We start from the raw sequence: 18,913 nt of genomic DNA on the forward strand, positions 1-18,913 counted from the left end.
GGTGTTGCAAATATGCTTCAGTGAACAATGATGACACTTGGAATTCAGCCTCCGATCGCATACAGACGTGAACAGTGCCTGCCTGCTGCAGCTTGACAAGACAGGCAACCCTGGTTCTGGAGTGGAAGGGACACAGACTGAATGATGTCCTATTAGTTCCACTCCAGCTAGAAGTTTGTTTGAAGAGAAGAGCAGTAACACAGCAATTAAGATTGTGTGTAAAAAAAAGCAACAGGGCAATGCCACAACTTAAGATGCCTGTACTAAGATTAGATCCACTGTGGACCCACTAGTTGGGATCACGGCCTGCCTACCATCAGAAATCGACATGAGATGAATTTCTATAGTGAGCTGAATTTGAAGAATTACTCTCCATGATCCCTCCAGACTGATAAAGTCAGTGGCTTTAAATGAGGTCAAAATAGGCCACATTATACCTTCCCTGGAGTTGTTGCAGAGTGAGAATCATATCCACTGTCAAATCCACACCGCCATTCGCCGGCCGGGGTGGGAGGGGGTGTTTTGACACCTGGGAGAAGACAATTGAGAAGAACCTTGGCAATGACCTCAAAGGCAAGGAGACCCAACTTGAAGATGGTTGCGATTACGACATCTGAAGTCCCTTCGCACATCCTCTTCTTCCCAGACATGGACATTGTCGTGGACGGACTTCAGTCACAAATCCAGAGGTTTCTGACTTCAGCAAGGATGTAGTCTGCTCCCAAGGCCTTGCTGCTGACACAGGACCTTTTCCACTTCATGATGGTCACAAGCAGCAGGAAGGCTGGATTAACCAGGTTGCAATGTGATGCATTCCTGGGCACTCAACAGAGATCAGTCTCTGTTGAGATGGTCTTAAAAATGTTCCTTCCTGTTTAGCAACCATCGCTATCCTTGACAAATTTACTCTGTTCACGGCTCATGGATGGGGCCTTAAGAGTGGCCTTGAAGAATCAAACGTCATGGCTGTCACTGAGCTCCTGTACTCTCTCCATCCAACACCTGTTCTTTCAGCCCTGAGCTTTCTGCTGGTCCTCGACCTTCAAATACCTGCAAAGCTATTTTCTCCCCCCCCCCTTCAGCCTAAGTGAAGATTCCATGATGCTGCTGCAAGTAAGTTTCTCATTGCACCAGTCCATACATGTACTTGTGTATATGACAATAAACCAGACTTTGAAGGAACCAAGTGTTGAAATGGACATCCACACAACTTTTCACACAGTAATGCAAAGTGGTACATTTTGTTGGAACAATAAAGAGGTAATATAAAGCAATTGGCCTGATTGCGAAAGGGATGCAAGAACAACGATCTGGCTGCCTGAAGACACAACAAGTCCCTAGTTTAAATGGCAAAGGACCAGCTAATGGACAACCAGCAGATAAAAGGAAGTTGTGCTGAACATTTATAAAACCATGGGGTTAGGTGACCACTGGGTGTCAAGGTGCCACACATCTGGGAGAATATCAGGGCCTTCGAGAAGGTGCAATAGATATTGACAAGACAGGTTGTATTCCAGACAATTAGACAACAAAAGAGCACGTGGAAGAGATTTAACTGTGTGCAAGATCATGAAAAGGTTTTAACTGAATAAATCAAAAAAAAATTCCAACCAGAAAAGAGAGAAGTTGATTGTCCAAAGAATTCCAGGTGACTTCAGGAAACTTGTTGAAGTTTAGACAGTGTCGGCTGTCAACTGGAAAGCACTGCCTGCAAGGACAGAGGAAGAAGGCTCAAAACAACTTTCAGAAGGGGGACAGGATAAAGAGGTAAACTGAAAACATTTACAGGACCACGGGAAAAGAGCAGCAGTGTGGGACTACGTGAATATCTTTTTCAAAGAGATGCCGCAGGCATGACAGACTGAATGGCTCCCTTCCGTGCTGTATCATTTTATGATTTTATTAGCTGCTTAGCTGATAGTAGTGAAGAAAGTAAGGTTTTCTATTTGTGGATCAGCTGCAGGGCACCAGTGAGATTTTTCTCTCCTTTCTCTTCTGCCGGGAAAACCAGAACGCTTTGAGGCGGTCACTGAAAGATAGCTGCCACGGTTACAGTTGGTGCTTGATGATTGCAGCTCTCAACCGTTGGTTCTGCAATCTGGCTCTGGATGGATTACTATCTCAAATATACAGGGCAAGTATCCTCTGATGTTCTGGGTCTCACAATATGTTATACTTGCATGAATTATTAGCCCATTTTTGATGTATTTAAATCCCATTGCAATACAAATATCCTGCTTTTCTTCAATTACCTTATAATCATCTTGCCCAACATCATCATCATCCTCCTCTTCGTCTTCATCATCGTCACTGTCATCATCGTCAACACCATCATCTTGGTCTTCGCCATAATCCTCATCGTCGTCACTCTTCCTCTGTTCTTCATGGTCCAGTTTAGGACTACTGTCTGCTCCACCTTCCACAGGAATCTCTGGGGCAATGGGGGCCTCGGTTACTGCCTGTCAGAGAAGGGGAAAGGGTGGCCTGAAGAGGCTCAGTGAAATACAAACCATGCAGTTAAGATGCAGATGTAATAAACCCGAATTTTTTAATGGCTTCATTGGCAGCACATCTGTGGTGCCCATTAGATAATGGATCTGCCAATGTATGACCAAGTAATAAGAGGCAGAAAGTCTTAAGTTTGACTCTCTAGGAGAAACTTCTTGGTCTAGGTCTTTGGAAATTTCAATGTCAGAGAGCTGGTCAGTCCTCGAGTATATTCAAGAGTGCAATCAACAGACTTTTGGGCAAAGGGAACCAGAGGATATGGGCATCAGATGGGCAAGAGAAACTGAGGCACAGGATCAGCACATGGCTCATTCCTGCTTCCAGTTCTTATGCTATTTCACCAGAGCTAACTACATAGATGAAAACACAGAATTTCAATACCCAACTGCTTTCAACGTGTTCACATTAAATAGGAACAAGTTAAACGTGGGCACCATGCACCCATGTCTGACCAGGCTCCTAACATAGGCTTGTGTTCAACAAACAGCCACTTCAATGAGCCAAAGAATAATCAGCATTAGGGCATCATACTACAAGGTGAAAACCATGCACAGCCAATATACATTACGAATTTAGCACCCCGAAAACCTGCAATTTGTAGGCAAACAAAATTCACTAACCTCAGACTTGTACTTGTCCTGGATACCTGCCCAGACAGCCTCCTGGAAGCTGGTAACATCAACCTGATTGGCACCTCCCAGTAGAGTCTAAAAGAAAATTATTCATTTAATATGTCTTGAGATATTTAATCACTACAAAGGATTATTCAACTCTGATCAGAAATCAAGCACTCCCACATCAATTTTGTAACTTAGAAACCTCTGATTCCTGCAATATTTTGCAGAATTCTGCAACTCTCCAAATCCTAAAGTCCCACCTTTCAGACGCAGCAATAATTTTGCTGATCTTCCAGAAGAGGAAACCTTGTGAATTTTGAAAGCCACAGGAGAGAAAGAAAAGTGGAATTGGTCAACCCAAGACCCTCAGATTCATCTGGTGGCTTGCACTATGCCTGGTCCCTCAGTTTATCTAACGGTAGATGCGGATGGAACTGGAAGGTGTACGACTTGAAACCCCTTTTGCTTTGAGGAAACTGTGAGGGAAGCAGGGGAAGGAGTGCGTGGATGTGAAAGAGTACACATGAAAGGAGGGAATAAAGGGCCATAGATTATCATCTTTGGAGCAGCTTGGGACAAGAGGCCATCTTACTTGGAAAACCTCAGCAAAACCAGATCCAAGGGCTTTAAGCACTATTTGGAAACACCAGCTTCAGATAGTAAAGCCAATTGATGAGGAGGATTTTGTTTCTCCAAGTTGTTTATATCAATTATACTCCGCTGGTTAACAAATCGAAGGAAAGAGGTAGAGGGAGCAAGAGTTGGAAGATCTAACCCAACCTGCAAGTTGGTAGCTAACAAAGGGCACCAGTAACCACCATATTAGAGATGTAGCCCACCTTCATTTCTCTATGCCTGAATGGAAGGTCAGGGGAATGAGTTGTAGTAATGTTAAAATCAGTGTTATACCTCAGCTTCTTGCTCAGAAACCACACCATCCCCATCGCTGTCCAACTCTGTATGAGTCTGAATTTCATTCACTGTAATACTGAAACGGAAGAGAAAGTTCTATTCACATTTTCATTTCCTTTATTCAAGTCTCAAAATCACTGCTGGAAAAACTACCGGTTTGTTATGTCAGAGACCACAAATTTAATTTGATCCAATAAGATAACGCACTCCGGTTAAATTGCAACATAAATTTAAGATTGGAAGCATATGAGAAAGGAAAAGAAAAGCCTTGCTATTCTTCATTTGAATTTTTTGATAAAATATTTTAATAGATGGAATAGCAGACAGTAGATCTTTCCACAGTTGTATACTCAATCTTACTTTTTAAATCAGTGAAAACACTAACCCACAAGATATAGAATTTTACACTGTTTGCTTTGGTATACAGTACTTGTCCAAAATGGACACACTGCTGAAGCATGATCTTAAACCATTTCCCAACTGTTTGACAAGGAAAGAAAATCTGGTTGACCAGATAGTTAAATTGTTAAACGAATGCTCAAAAAAAAAGGAAATCCAAGTACCAGCAGGGCAGACACTGGCAAATGCAAGACGAGCTTATTCAGAGAAATTAAACAGAAGATTTGTGAATAATAGGCAAGAATGAACACTAAAGTAATTCTGGAGAAACTCCAACCTTGTGAGAATGAGAGAAGATGAATTGTTTTCAGTCCTACTACCTCAATCAGAATATAAGGGTGACTAATTTGTAAGACTTTTTAAAAATATCTCTGGGAAAGGGAAATCAGAGCAAGTTGATATACTCACAAGCCATCTTCATTGTCATCTAGTTCCTTAAAGGTTTCAGCAGCCTTGGCTTTGTTCTTCTCTAACCTACGTGCAGCTTGGACTTCTGTCAAATGAAAACGCACATTAAAAGCCATCCAAAGCAACTATGGCAAGGGATTAAACCTACAAATAAAAAAAGTTACATGCAGTTCTTTTTTAAAAGCTGCTCTATTTTTGCCTTCCGTCACACCTTTTAATTGTTCACTACTAGGAAAGTCAAAACATTGTAATAGCTTCCGACAATAAATTTTAGAAAGCGACCATAAAACAAAGCTAGATAAGTCTTTTGTCATGATCAAAAAAGCTTTAATACTTTTTAGCGAGCATTTCCTTGTCAAGGACATACAACATGGTGACAGCTGTGGCTAATGCAAAAAAAAGCTGCGAAACTGAATTGGAAAATACTACAAAGAAAACCACACAGATTGCAAGGGGGAGTTCAAGGCCGTATATTATAAATCTTGGTTTAGATGTTGATTTTAAAACCATTCAATCTTCTCTGCTGCTGCTTGGATGTCATCAGAAAACCCCCCCTTGATTAAACTGCAACCACAGGCAGCTTGGCCAGGTATTCATTATGCACTCTGTAGATATATGCGGTACCACAGTACTGAATCATATTCGCCCTGCACATGTTTAAAAATAATTTGCTCATATGAATAATTTATTAGCTGGCAAGCTGCTCTTCATTTTCTAGAGCACAAGTGGCACGCGAGGATTTGAGGTGTCTTTTACTTGATGAGTAAAGAGAACCTCTCACAGTGACAGTGATTTCCAGACGTTCGCTCACTAATGCAAATGGAATCAGTTGCTCAGTTTTGTAGAGGTCTTTTGTAACAGAGACAAAACAGCAGTAACTTGTCACTGCTAAGCTGTAGGAACACACTTTGCCAACCTAGCAATATTCCTGCTCAGTCGCAATTAGCATACCACCATGGTCGCCTATGCAACAAGGGATGGTCCGCTGTTACAACCCACACAACCGAGGGGAGGCTGACACAGCGACTGCAAATCGAGTGTGGAATGGAGAAAGTAAAAGATAAAAGAAAAAAGGTGAGAGAAGACAAGGAACGAGTGCAACACAAAAAAAACCTGGACATGCTTAGAATGTGAAACAGCAAGAACAGCAAGACTAAACGGCAATTATACAGGCAGCTACGCAGGAGGAAACCGGACAGCCTCTCCAGACAAGTGCAGTTAAATACCGATTTCACAAAGCTGCTGCCAGTAATTTTCTGCCCCTCCAAAGGGTGCCTTGTTGCTTCCTCCTCTGACATAATCAATGAGTTAAGGAGAAATTCAACTATTGGTTGTTAAAATGCAAAAACATTATACCTTGTTGAATGAAGCGTCACTAAGATTTTTATGTCTTGCCAAGCAATGTTTGCACCTCTGATTGAATATTACTGTCCAAAATATCTTCCTTTCACTCCGTTTTAAAGTTGCAAGATGTCAGTCCCTTTGAGAATTTGGGTGCCAGAATATATTGCCTTGATCTTCACAGAATATGGTCAACAAACTCTCTAGCTTCAAAATAATTTGACACATAGATCGTCACTCCCTCGGATAATTATTTCAAAACTGTCTGAAGTTTGATATTTCAGCTTTCACCTAGGTTTTATTTTGGTTTCTGTCCCAGTCTGTGAAGCATTCAAATAATTAAAGAAGTATAGAGACACGAGAGACTGCAGGCACTGGAATCTGGAGCAACAAACAATCTGCTGGAGGAGCTCAGCAGGAGGAAAGGAATTGTTGGCACTTCAGGTCGAAACCCTGCATCAGGACTGATGCCAGGTTTCCACCCGAAATGTTGACACTTCCTTTCCTCCCACAGATGCTGCTCCAACCACTGAGTTCCTCCAGCAGATTGTTTGTTGCAATTAAAAGTGTTTTTACTTCCTGGTTTGCAGTCTGAGAGGTCTTCAATGATTGAATACCCGCTTTGCTTCACAACACAAGTGATGCTAGACCCCCTAAAGCAAAAGATCAACCTGTATCTGGGCTATTCACGCCTTGAAGATCACTTGATCTTCATGGGCAGCTTACAACATCCATGCTGTAACTTTGCCACTGACCACTAATCCAAATCAATACACATTCTTCTTTCAGATGTGTGCAAAAACATTTTCTCCTTTATACAGAAGGCACTTAAGTGACTTGTGGTCGACAAACAGCTACATATTACGAGCTTGCATGTGATCATTGCACACCGAATGCATGATAGAAATATAAAGCAATTGGTGGTCTTCAAAACTCTCATTGCTTTTCCTTCAGTCTTGAAGCAGTGACCTTACAATTGATTCATTCACCACCCCCACACGTTCATGTTACATTGCACCATTCTTCAGCAAATGATGGCTGTCGTTACAACCTCCTATACTCAGTTAGCTTGGTCAAGGCAGGGGGAATACCAGGTATGAAGCCTGGAGGGACGTTGCAAGTTTGTACACTATTTGCCGGTAAATTAAATTTTGATGTGCCTACAATTTTCTTTAAAATCAAATGAGAATATTGTTTTGATCTTGGGTGTTGATGTACTTGGTAAAACTGTACGCCAGCAGGTTTTATCTTCAAGACTGCAGAAGGCATTTCTATCTAACTCAAAGATAACAGAGCTGAACACCAATCTCTGAAGATAAGCAGTAAACCGCAGAATTATGTAACTGAAATGAACTCATTCCTTATTCATCCTGCGAAGATCAAGGCAATATATTCTGCCAGCCAATTTCTCAAAGGGACTGGCACTCAGCTACGTTAAAATAAAGAAGAAAAGGAAGATAATATTTTGGACTGTAATGTTTAGTCAGAGGAGCAAAATGTGGAGTCTGGCACCACCATGTGGGGAGACAGTGTATTAGGAATTCTGTTTAGTTAATTCAGCAGATAGCTTCATCCCTCCTTGGCTCGATGAATAACATCAGCATAAACTCAGGAAACAAGAAATTAAAGCAACAGAAGTCGACCAAGCAGCTTTCCTCCTCTCTGCTCTGTATTTCAAGCTGGTTGATTTGAAGGTGGGCTCAATACCTTCAAGATAAATCAGATCCTGATTGCCGTAACCCGACTCTCCTATTGACCAAAAGCCCATCTTGGCCTTGAACACCACTGTGTTCCAAAGGACTGGGAGATTTTCACTGAAGAAAGGTCAAGTTTCCCAACTCAGGAAAGCAAAGGTTGCTGTGGTACATTTGCAAATGTTAAAATGCTTTTACTGCCTCAATTTACAAATCACCCCTAGCATTTGCAGGCACAATTTAATGTTTTACTTTGTCCACCAGTGGATAAAGGTAAGAAATACGGTCAGAGAAACGAGAAGAGCTTAAATTTCTGATTGGTGGTTACTTCAGCTCCATCAGGACATCAGTTGATATACAAGTTGACTGTGGTTCAGGCTAGGAAGGAACCAGGAATATCTACACCAGACTTCCAATGATCCCTGCTTGGAGGTGCCTGTGGACATTTGCTGAGTAAAGTTTTAGATCTGCTTCAAACTTCTCCCACTGTCAAAAAATCTACCGAGGATAATGGAAGAAGAACAGCACTTTCAGAAATGTTGTTAACATGCAGAATTAGATCGCTCTATAAGCTAACGTTTCCATAAGAGAAAGGATTAAAACCAACCAGGAATGCAGTGATCAAGTTACTGGGCAAGAAGCAACTGTTCTGGAACCATCAACTCAAAAACATTAGTTCAAGTCCCACAATGGAAGCTGGGAAGCTTAAATAAAAGATAAATTAAAATTAAAAAATACTCAGTAATGGTAACTATGAAGCTACTGGACTGACTTAAAAACCCATTTGTCTCATTAATGTCCTTGCGTGAAGGCAACCTGCTGTCCTTACCCAGTCAGACCCACCAATGTGATCGATTCTTAAATACCTCCTCAGTTCAAGAACAATAAACGGCAGCATTGCCAGTGACATCTACATCCCATGAATAAATAAAACGAAGGATACTGTACTCCACAAGTGTGCAGCTTATCCATGTGAGTTTGTGTGTTTCTATGCACAATCTCACGGATTTAACACGTTAAACCAGATAAATGGCAAAATTAATTCTAGTTTGAACCTGTTCATTAATCTCATTTAGGATTCTTAAAATCTATGATGCATTAAAATAAACAGGAAGAGAGCATGCTAAAAACCATGTGCTGCTGATGGTGGTGAGCCTGCCAACAAAATAAAGTGTGAGCATCACTGCAACTGGAAGTCTCGTGACCCAGATCTTGCGGTTAGCAGCAAATGGTGCTACAGTCTGCGGGAGGAACTCAGCGGGTCGAGCAGCACCTGTGGGAGGAAAGGAACTGTCGACACTTCAGGTCGAGCGGGGTTTTGACCTGAAACACTGACCATTCCTTTCCTCCCACGGATGCTGTTCGACCTGCTGAGTTCCTCCCGCAGACTGTTTGTTGCTCCAGATTCCAGCATCTGCGGTCTCTTGTGTCTCCAGCTGCAAATGGTTGTTATAAACTGTTAATTAAGTAGGGGAGGGGAGGGGGGAAGAGAGAGATCGATCTTACGAGATTGCTTTGTTTTAAAGGCTCTTTTTCAGTGCTAGACAGGCTGGCAGTAATTATAACACTATTAATAATTTTAGAATATCATTAATATTTTATTTGCAATGTAATAGGCAAATCACAACTTTTTCTGGCTTATCCAGTGGGTATCAACTTCACACCCTTTCATTTATTTCTACGCTGAGTCCTAGGGCTTTACTATTTGGAGAGGAGGAGAATGAGAGGGGACATGATAAGAGGTGTACAAAATATTAAGAGGAATAGATAGAGTGGACAGCCAGCGCCTCTTTCCCAGGGCACCAATGCTCAATACAAGAGGGCATGGCTTTAAAGTCATGGGTGGGAAGTTCAAGGGAGATGTCAGAGAAAGGTTTTTTTTACCCAGAGAGTGGTTGGGGCATGGAATGCGCTGCCTGGGGTGGTGGTGGAGGCAGGTACATTGGTTAAATTCAAGAGATTACTAGATAAGCATATGGATAAATTTAACATAGAGGGATATGTGGGAGGAAGGGGTTAGATAGTCTTAGGCGAGGTTTAAAGGTCGGCACAACATTGTGGGCCGAAGGGTCTGTATTGCGCTGTACTGTTCTATGATTCTATGAAAAATTTCTTGAAGACCAGTAACTTCACAGCCTCTGCATTTGACTACAGAGAAGTCATGGAAGTTACAATTTAATTTACCTTTAGGTGATGATGAACTGTTATACTGCCAGTGACCTCATAAATCTGGGGTGAACCTGCTCAGGTCAGGAAACAGTGCGGGAAAAGAAACAGAATTAATGTTTCAGTTTGAAGACATTTTATCAGAACTGAAACATTAAATCTTTCTCTACAGGCACTGCCTGACCTACTGAGTGTGTCCAGCATTTTCTTTTTTTTCCCCCAGATTTCCAGCATCTACAGCTGTTTTCCTATTTTTCTTTATGTAGAGATGGGCAGAACCAGTGGGTGGGGAAAATATCCATCAATAATTGCCATGTTGATGGAACTCAAAGTCAACGGCAAGAACAGAGGTCACACTTTTAATGTCATATACTGCAACTAAATTATTTAACTGCAATATTGTGAAATTATAACTCAGTATTAATATTTAATATGCTCAGCAAATAATTTTCACTGCTGCTTTCAAATCCAAGTTCAAGTAAATAAAAGTAATTTACTAATCTAAATCCGATTTAAATATTATTTGTTCACAAGCAAGGTGCATTAGAGCCTGGAGATCCATGCTGGAATCTACGAACCACACAAGTGGAAGAAACCTGGCTGGATTGGAACATGCTTGTCAAACCAGTAACAGACTGACTGTGAAATGTGACAGGAAAGTTACAGGAAGTATTGGGGCTTCAAATATCAAAAGCAGATTGAGGAACCCTACATCCAACACCAAGTCACAGGCGCCTTGGAATTTAGACAGGTTTCCATCTAAGACAGGTGTCCCATGCGCATTGGGACATTAGAGTGAGTGGTAAGCCTTGTTGGTTGGCTAATTGGAGGGCACTTTAACCAACAAAAGGAAGGTGAGGTTAAGTGGAGCTGCCATTGTGATACAGACAAGTATAAGAGTGGGGAGCTGAGGTTTCAGCTCAAGAGGCTTCAGTGAGGAGGAACAGGTAAGGTTTTTATTTTCCTGTTCATCCTTAGCACTTGATTCAGTGTCAGCAGGATGGCAGTTAGGGCAGTGGAATGTTCCTCCTGCAAGATGTGGGAAGTCAAGGAACCTCATGGTCTCCCTGGTGACTGTATCTGTGGGAAGTGCACTCAGCTGCAGGTCCTGACAAACTGGATCAAGGAACTGGAGCTGGAGTTAGATGTACTCATGATCACCTGGGATGCTGAGAGCATCATCGATGAGACTTGTACTGTTCACACCCAAGGTGCAGGCTTCAAATAGATGGGTGATCATTGGGAAAAGTAAATTGAGTAGGCAAACAGTGCAGGATTCCCCTGTGGCTATTCCCCTCACTAACAGGTATATCTCCTTGGATATTGTTTTTGTGGGGGGGGGGGGGGGGGGGGGGGGTGATCTATCAGGGGATAGCAGCAGCAGTCAGGTCTCTGGCACTGTGACTGGCTCTGAGGCTCAGAGAGAAAGGGTGCAGTCAGACAGGACAGAGCAATAAATGATAGGATACTCGACAGTGAGCAGGACAGACAGGAGATTCTGTGGCCCCAGAAGAGACACCAGGATGGTGTGTTGTCTCCCAGATGCCAGGGTCAAGGATATCTGAGTGGTTGCAGAACATTCTCAAGGGTGAGAGTGAACAGCAGAGGCCGTTGTACACATTGGTACAAATGACATTGGTAGAACAAGGGATGGGGTCCTGCAGAATGAGTATCAGGAGTTAGGTAAGAGTTAAGAAGCAGGACCTTGAGGGTAATAATGTCTGAATTACTCCCAGTGCCATATGTTAGCAAGGTCAGAAATAGAAGGATAAGCCAGGTGAATTTGTGGCTGAGGAGCTAGTGCAGGGGGCAGGGTTTCAGGTTCTTGGACCACTTGGATCTTTTCCGGGGTAGAGGCAACCTGTACAAGAGGGACAAGTTGCACTTGAACCACAGAGGGACCAATATCTTTGTGGGGAAGTTTGCTAGTGCTATATGGGAGGGTGTAAACTAAATTGGCAGGGGGGTGGGATTCTGAGCAGGAGCAAGTCATGGGATAAAGCAGTAACCAGCAAGAGCAAGTTTAGTGATCAAGATAGCCAGGGGCACAGTAAAGGCAGGGAAAGGAATATTCAGTTAAACTGCATTTATTTCAATGCACAAGGCTTAACGGGCAAGGCAGACAAGCTCTGAGCGAGGACTGGCTCTGGGGACTGGGATGTTACAGCCATAACAGAAGCATGGCTGAGAGAAGGGCAGGACTGGCAGCTCAATGTTCCAGGATACAGAGGCTACAGGTGTGACAGAGGAACAAGTAAGTGAGGAGGGGGAGTTGCCTTTTCGATAAAGGAGGGCAGAATAGCAGTGCTTAAGAGATGACATTCTTGGGGCATCGTCCTGTGAGGCCATATGGGTAGGACTGAGAAACAAGGGGTCTCTCTAGTGGGGCTCTATTACAGACCCACCAATAGTCAGCAGGAACTTGAGGAGCAGGTGTGTTGAGAAATTGCTCATAGTTTTAAGAATAATAGGATTGTATTAGTGGAAGACTTTAATTTCCCCTGGTGCTGACTGGGCTACTGAGTAGTAGGGGCTTGGACAGGGTGGAATTTGTGAGAGGTTTCCTAAGTCAATATCTAGAGGGCCTGACTTGGGCGGGTGCAATAATGGACCTCCTCTTAGGGAACAAGGCAGGACAGATAACTGAAGTCGCAGTCGGGGAGGGAGCACCTTGACTGCAGTGATAATTCTATTAGTTTTAAGATACTGATGAAAAAGGATGATACAAATCCACAGGTTAGGTTCCTAAACTGGAGCAGGGCTAATTTTGGGGGAATCAGGCAGGATCTAGCAGAGGTTGACTGGGAGAGCCAGTTTGAAGGGAAAGGAATGAATGGCAAGTGGGAGGCTTTCGGGAGTGTGGTATCAGGAGTCCAGAGGCAGCATGTTCCTGTTAGGGTAAAGGGTAAACCTGGCAAGTATAGGGAACCTTGGCTGATGAGAGATATTGAGGCTCTGGTCAAGAAAAAGGAAGCATGCATTGGGTTTAGTCGGGGACAAGTGAATCCCTTGATGACTATAAAGAGATTAAGAATACACAAGAGGGAAATCAAGAGGGCAAAGACATCATGAGATGGATCTGGCAGGTATGGTGAAGGAAAATCCCAAGGGGTTTGAGATATATTAAAAGGGTGGCTGGGGAGAGACCAGCAGAGCCGCCTATGTCTTGACCCACAGGAGATGGGTGGGATTTTTACAAGAATATTTCTCCTTGGTGTTCACTAAGTTATGGGAAACAAGTGGAGATGTTTTGGAGAATATTCATGTTACCAGGGAGGAGGTACTTGCAGCCTTACAGCGCATTAAGGTGGATGAATCCCCTGGGGCCTGACAGAATGCATCCTCGGACTTTGTGGGAGGAAAGAGAAGAAACTGCAGCGGCCCTTGTGGAGAGATCTGCTTCGTTAGCCACTGGGTGAAGTTCCCGAAGACTGGAAGGCGGCTAATGTCGTTCTGTCCTTTAAGAAGGGTAGCAAGGACAAGCCAGTCAGCCTGACATCAGTGGTGGGGAAGTTACTGGAGGGAATTCTGAGGGACAGGATCTACTAGCATTTGGAGAGTCTGATTAGGAGGAGCCAGCATAGCTTTTTGTGTGGTAAGTCATGTTTGACAAATCTTTTCGTTTTTTGAAGAGGTAACCAAAAGGGTAGATGAGGGTGGAGCAGTGAATGTTGTCTATTTAGACTTTAGCAAGGCCATGAACAAGATACTGCATGGCAGGCTGGTCTCGAAGATTGGGTCCCATGGAATCCAGGGAGAGCTAGTTGGGTAGATTCAAAATTGGCTTGAAGGTAGAAAGCAGCGCATTATATTAAGGTGAATGGTAAGAGTCTTTTCCCCAGGGTAGAGGAGCATAGGTCCCAGGGAACATAGGTTCAGGGTGAGAGGGGAAAAGGGACCTGAGGGGCAACTTTTTCCACAGATCAGTGAAAGATAGAACAAGCTGCCAGAGGAAGTGGTTGAGGCAGGTACAATAGTGTCATTTAAGAAGCATTTGGATAGGCACATGGAGGGGCGGGGCGGGGCTTGGAGGGATATGGGCTGTACGCAGGAAATCGGGACTAGCTGGCAGGATGTGGTCAGCATGGATTGATTGGGCCGAAGGGCCTGTATCCGTGCTGTATTGCTCTCCCGCACAAACATTTAAATGAACATACTCAGAACAATAGACAGATCATCTTTGGAATTTTGAATTTTTTGAAAAATCACAAGGACCGTCTGGCTTCTCACCTCAGGCAAATTAGCCAATTCAACTCAGGAGCTATGGAAGATTCGATACACCCAGTGTAAAAAATAAATCTCCCCAAAAAGCCCTGATGATAAACCAGGTAGATGAGTCATAATGACCAGCTGATGAAAGACCTGATTGTCACAGTCCAACTTAAACACAAATATTTCATGGCTACAAAGTAAATTGATAATTTACAGCTCTGTGCAGAAGCAATTCTTAACTAACTTCAGCCAATTAGCAGAAAGGAAAATGCAGTTGATCCTTTACTTTTGGATTAGAAAATGGAATTAAAGGATTGGTAAGGCAATGGATCCAATCGCCCAGCAGGAATGTAGGTAACAGTCAGGCCAAGATGACAGGGGCAGGGCCAGAACCTACGTGGAGCATCTGATTGCTCTGGACTTGGGCTCAGGATGGGACGGGGGTGCTGCCTCATTGAAACTGACCAGATACTGAAAGGCCTGGATAGAGTGGACGTGGAGAGGATGTTTCCATCAGTGGGAGAGTCTAGGATCCGAGGGCACAGCCTCAGAATAAAGGAACGCTCCTTTAGAACTGAGATAAGGAGGAATTTCTTCAGCCAGAGGGTGGTGAATCTGTGGAATTTGTTGCCAGAGGGTTGTGGAGGCCAAGTCACTGGGTGTGATTAAGACAGAGGTTGATTGGTAAGGGGGTTAAGGGTTATGGGGAGAAGGTGGGAGAATGGGGTTTTAAAAAAAATCAGACATAGTTGAATGGCAAAGCAGACGATGAGCTGAGTGGCCTAATTCTGCTCCTATATCTTATGGTCTCATGGACACTGGGAGATGCTGGTCAATTCAGCTGTCAGACTGAGGTGGCAGAAAAATTAGTGCCACTGTGCCAGCCAATGCAGGCAGGCTGGATCCAAATCAGAACTTGTACGAAATGTATTTATTTGAAGAGTAAACAGAAATTAAAAGTGGAACAACAATATCACAAAATAAAAGTAGCATTAGTTCTGCTGAGGGAAGGATCGATGCCCGATGTAGACTGTTCATCTGCAGCAGTGCAGCCACCAGGTTTGACAGATGGGGCAATTATCCACTCATCTCCAGCTGAGAAAAGTGGAGGCCAGAAAAAGAGCCACTGCGCTGAGATACTGGTGTGCGGAGAACTCATCCCTCATGAACGGGGGGGGGGGGGGGGGGGGGGGGATCTGGGAGGGCAAAGAAGAGGGAAGATTTCTTTTATCAGGCTTCAGTACAGATGGATGAGTAGGAGAGGGTGAGCAGGAGTTCCTGTTACTGTGCTGGATCTAGCTCTAACTTTTCAGAAGTTAATAAGTACATGGATAGGAGAGGTTTAGAGGGCTATGGGACGCATGTGGGCAGATGGGACTAGTTCACTGGACAACACAGTCGGCATGGACGAGTTGGGCCAAAGGGCCTGTTTCCGTGCTGTAGGACTCTAGAAATCCACCACTGTGCTCTTCATTATTTCGTGGATACACAGTTCATTAATTATTCTTAGTAGGAATTATCGGAAGATTACCGTCCCAGGCCTTTTTATGCTTTTCTTTAGCTTCCTGTTCAGGCTTTTCTGCAGCTTCCTTCACTGTTTTAAGAGAATCCACCTGTTCTTCCCAGGTAACCTTCTCCTTCTGCAGCTCGGCAAGCTTTTGCTGTGGAAACACAAGATGTCAACCACCACTTCTACCTGCTTCAAAGTCAAGTGATGTCACGGCACAACAATGGAACAATTACCCACTCTTGGCAACACGAGTCTGTCATCCATTCACAGATACAGCAAGGAACATCCACAATACAGCCCTTGGACTGTGTTTTGACAACAAGCCTGGCAACTTTCTCTGAAGAAAAATATTAAAGATCCCAGATCACAAGCTGAAAAATGCCAAGGTGTCATCGTCCATTTGCGCACAGAATTAAAAATCAATCCTAACTCAACCGTGGCTAAATTGAAGCAACACACAAAGCACTGGAGGAACTCAGTGGGTCAGGCAGCACCTACAGAGGGAAATGGACAGTTGATGTTTTGGGTTGAGACCCTTCATCTGGACTGAAAGGTAGAAGAGATATAGCTCGTATATAAAGGTGAGGGGAAGGAGTGGAGCAAGACCTGGCAGGATCCAGGTGAGGAGGGATAATACGCAGATGGAGGGGAGAGTAGAAGTAGTGACGGAGACTGGGAGTGATAGGTGCAGGTGACAAAGGTGGAGGTGACAAAGGTGGAGCATGGAATAATAAAGGGAAGGAGGGGGATCTGCCAAACTGAACTTGACGTGAACCCAAAGAATCAAAATGCTTTGGATTCCCAACAGAGTGAGGTCCTGTCCAATAGCCAGGCTCTTGCAAGAAGTTCTCCCAGTGCTCAGGCCAACATTAATTATCACTAAAGTATACCAACTCTCATTGCCGTTTTTGAGATGTTGAACAGTAACTGGATGTAGCCTTTGGCAAGGTAACAATAAGAACAGTTTAGAAGTGATCCTTTTTTTTAAACTTTAAATATCTAAAGGAGATGAACTACACCATGCAAATGCTATGTTACGTTTGTCGTGCTCGTAATGTACTGTGCTGCAGCTGCAGAAATTAAACTTTCATGGCATTTATACCCAGGGTATGAATGCCCATAACAATAAATGTGAACCTGAGACCCATTGATGGCACACTAAGTCAAGTCAAGCACCTTTCTTTGACTTCCTCCCTCAGAACCAGCTGAAGCTCACTATTTAGAATAACAGATGGAAGTCCATGAAACGCCATGTCTGAGACAAGACCATACACAGCCCAAAGTTCATCCTGCAGAAAATGGAAGGTAGTTCTCTTTCATCAGTACACTTATACAGTAAATCTCCAATATCTTTGGAAATCTCAGTGGTTTGGCATTTAGTTCACCAAGTGATGTCTCCCATGTTCCGTCTAAACTCAATGTGGTCCTGGTTTGCGCATTACATTTAAATTCAGAGTCACTGGAAAATTTATTATAATACTGCGCAACATCTAAAAACACTAAGAGCGGGGGTATTAATAAAGAATAGTCCAGAAAATCTGCCTGTCCGACACTAAAGTCCACAGCATGCGGCATTGAGTTTTACTGTATTGGCAATCTTCAACAATGCTTAGCTAGGTGAACGCGACAACAAAGCCATATTCCATCACATTATCCCCAGAAAAGCAGAAGAAATTATAAACTGTTAACTTAAAAAAGGCCACAAAGTGTCCTTCAACTCACCTACACCCTTGATCCGGGAGACAAGAGAGGAAAAGCAAAATACTTTAAATCTTTATAGGGACTTTCAGAAAGACAAGAACAATTTCATGTTTATTCCCAGCGAGTCAGAAGAAACCTCACAAGTAGCGTTATAAACACAAAAGCAAACTGGGCATAAACATATAACTATTCTACAAATTGCAGAGTTTAAAACCGGGCATTTCGTGCACTAAGCTCAAGAAATAATAAAATTGCATTTGCAGAACCACATGTCTTTAAAGATCTAGTTACTTATGGGGAATTCAAAGCAGGAGCAAACCTGTTTATCTTCTCTGCTTTTCTTTGCTTCTTCAATGAGCTGCTGTTTCAGCTTAAATCCTTCTTTCGCAATTTCTGCCATTTTCTGCAGGGTTTCCCTTTCTTTGCGTCCTTGCTCCCTGTATTGTTGGAAAATTCAGTGGGTTAAAGAGTCTGTTTCCATGCTGTATGACTCTATAACAATCAGCATCTTGAAGGCAAACCTTCACTCACGAAAACAATCCCTGCTAGAACTTCCCTTTATGGCACTTGAGACCAGTTTGAATTAAGTGTACTTTAAGAATAAATCATATGGTGAAATTTAAGCATACCCCAAAATAATCTCCAGCTTTAAAGGAAAAAAGATTTTCAATGCACATCAGCATTTCAGATGCACAGGTTCTGAATCTGACAATCACAAGGGCAGATAAATCCAGCAACTGTGCTTGGAAGCAGATAAAGGAAGAAAAATATCTAAAGACTATCTAAGATTGTCTAAGATATTAAGTCAATTATCTTAATTTCTGCAGAAATGAAACCAAGCCATCAGCTAGCAAGAGGCTCCAATATGAACCAAGTTGAAAAGTTTTGTTGTGCTAACATTGACCTTCACAGTCCAATAAACAGTCTTTATATATTCCTTCAAAATTCATTCTTTAATGCAATTACTGAAAGATCAACACGGTATACTTACTTGCAGGTGTTTACACACAAAGCTCCACTGTTGTACTCATCAGTAGTATCACAGCAATCTACAAAAGTGACAAGAAAGGAACAATGTACATTTGCACAGGGTAGGGTTGTCAGTCAATGATTCAGAATGCTCAGTAACCAAGGGAACTTAAGCCAAGTCTGCCTCAATTTACTGGTGAGGATCTGTCAAATTTCCAACAAAGGCTTCTGATTTCAATAGAGAAACAAAGGACTGCAGATGCTGGAATCTAGATGAAAAAACAACAAGATGCTGGAGGAACTCAGGAGGTCAGGCAGCATCTGTGGAGAAAAGCAGACGGTCAACGTTTTGGGTCAGGACCTGAAGAAGGGTCCTGACCCGAAATGTTGACCGTTTGCTTTTCTCCACGGATGCTGCCTGACCTGCTGAGTTCCTCCAGCGTCATCTTGGTTTTTTTCTCCTCATTTCAATAAAA

At 43.0% G+C, this 18,913-nt stretch overlaps 1 protein-coding gene across 1 annotated transcript in view; it reads right to left on the reverse strand.

Annotated features, from left to right (window-relative positions):
- prkcsh (protein kinase C substrate 80K-H) overlaps window positions 1-18,913 on the reverse strand; it is an 80,689-nt gene that overhangs the window by 46,837 nt on the left and 14,939 nt on the right. The window contains exons 4-10 of the mRNA XM_052041807.1: window positions 18,460-18,517; window positions 17,788-17,905; window positions 15,789-15,918; window positions 4,845-4,929; window positions 4,035-4,113; window positions 3,129-3,215; window positions 2,253-2,459 (exon numbers count right to left, since the gene is read on the reverse strand). Coding sequence (XP_051897767.1) covers window positions 2,253-2,459; window positions 3,129-3,215; window positions 4,035-4,113; window positions 4,845-4,929; window positions 15,789-15,918; window positions 17,788-17,905; window positions 18,460-18,517 — 764 coding nt within the window. The remainder of the gene's footprint in view (window positions 1-2,252; window positions 2,460-3,128; window positions 3,216-4,034; window positions 4,114-4,844; window positions 4,930-15,788; window positions 15,919-17,787; window positions 17,906-18,459; window positions 18,518-18,913) is intronic.

This window comes from Pristis pectinata, chromosome 31 (genome assembly GCF_009764475.1).
Source record: "Pristis pectinata isolate sPriPec2 chromosome 31, sPriPec2.1.pri, whole genome shotgun sequence".
Taxonomy (NCBI): domain Eukaryota; kingdom Metazoa; phylum Chordata; class Chondrichthyes; order Rhinopristiformes; family Pristidae; genus Pristis; species Pristis pectinata.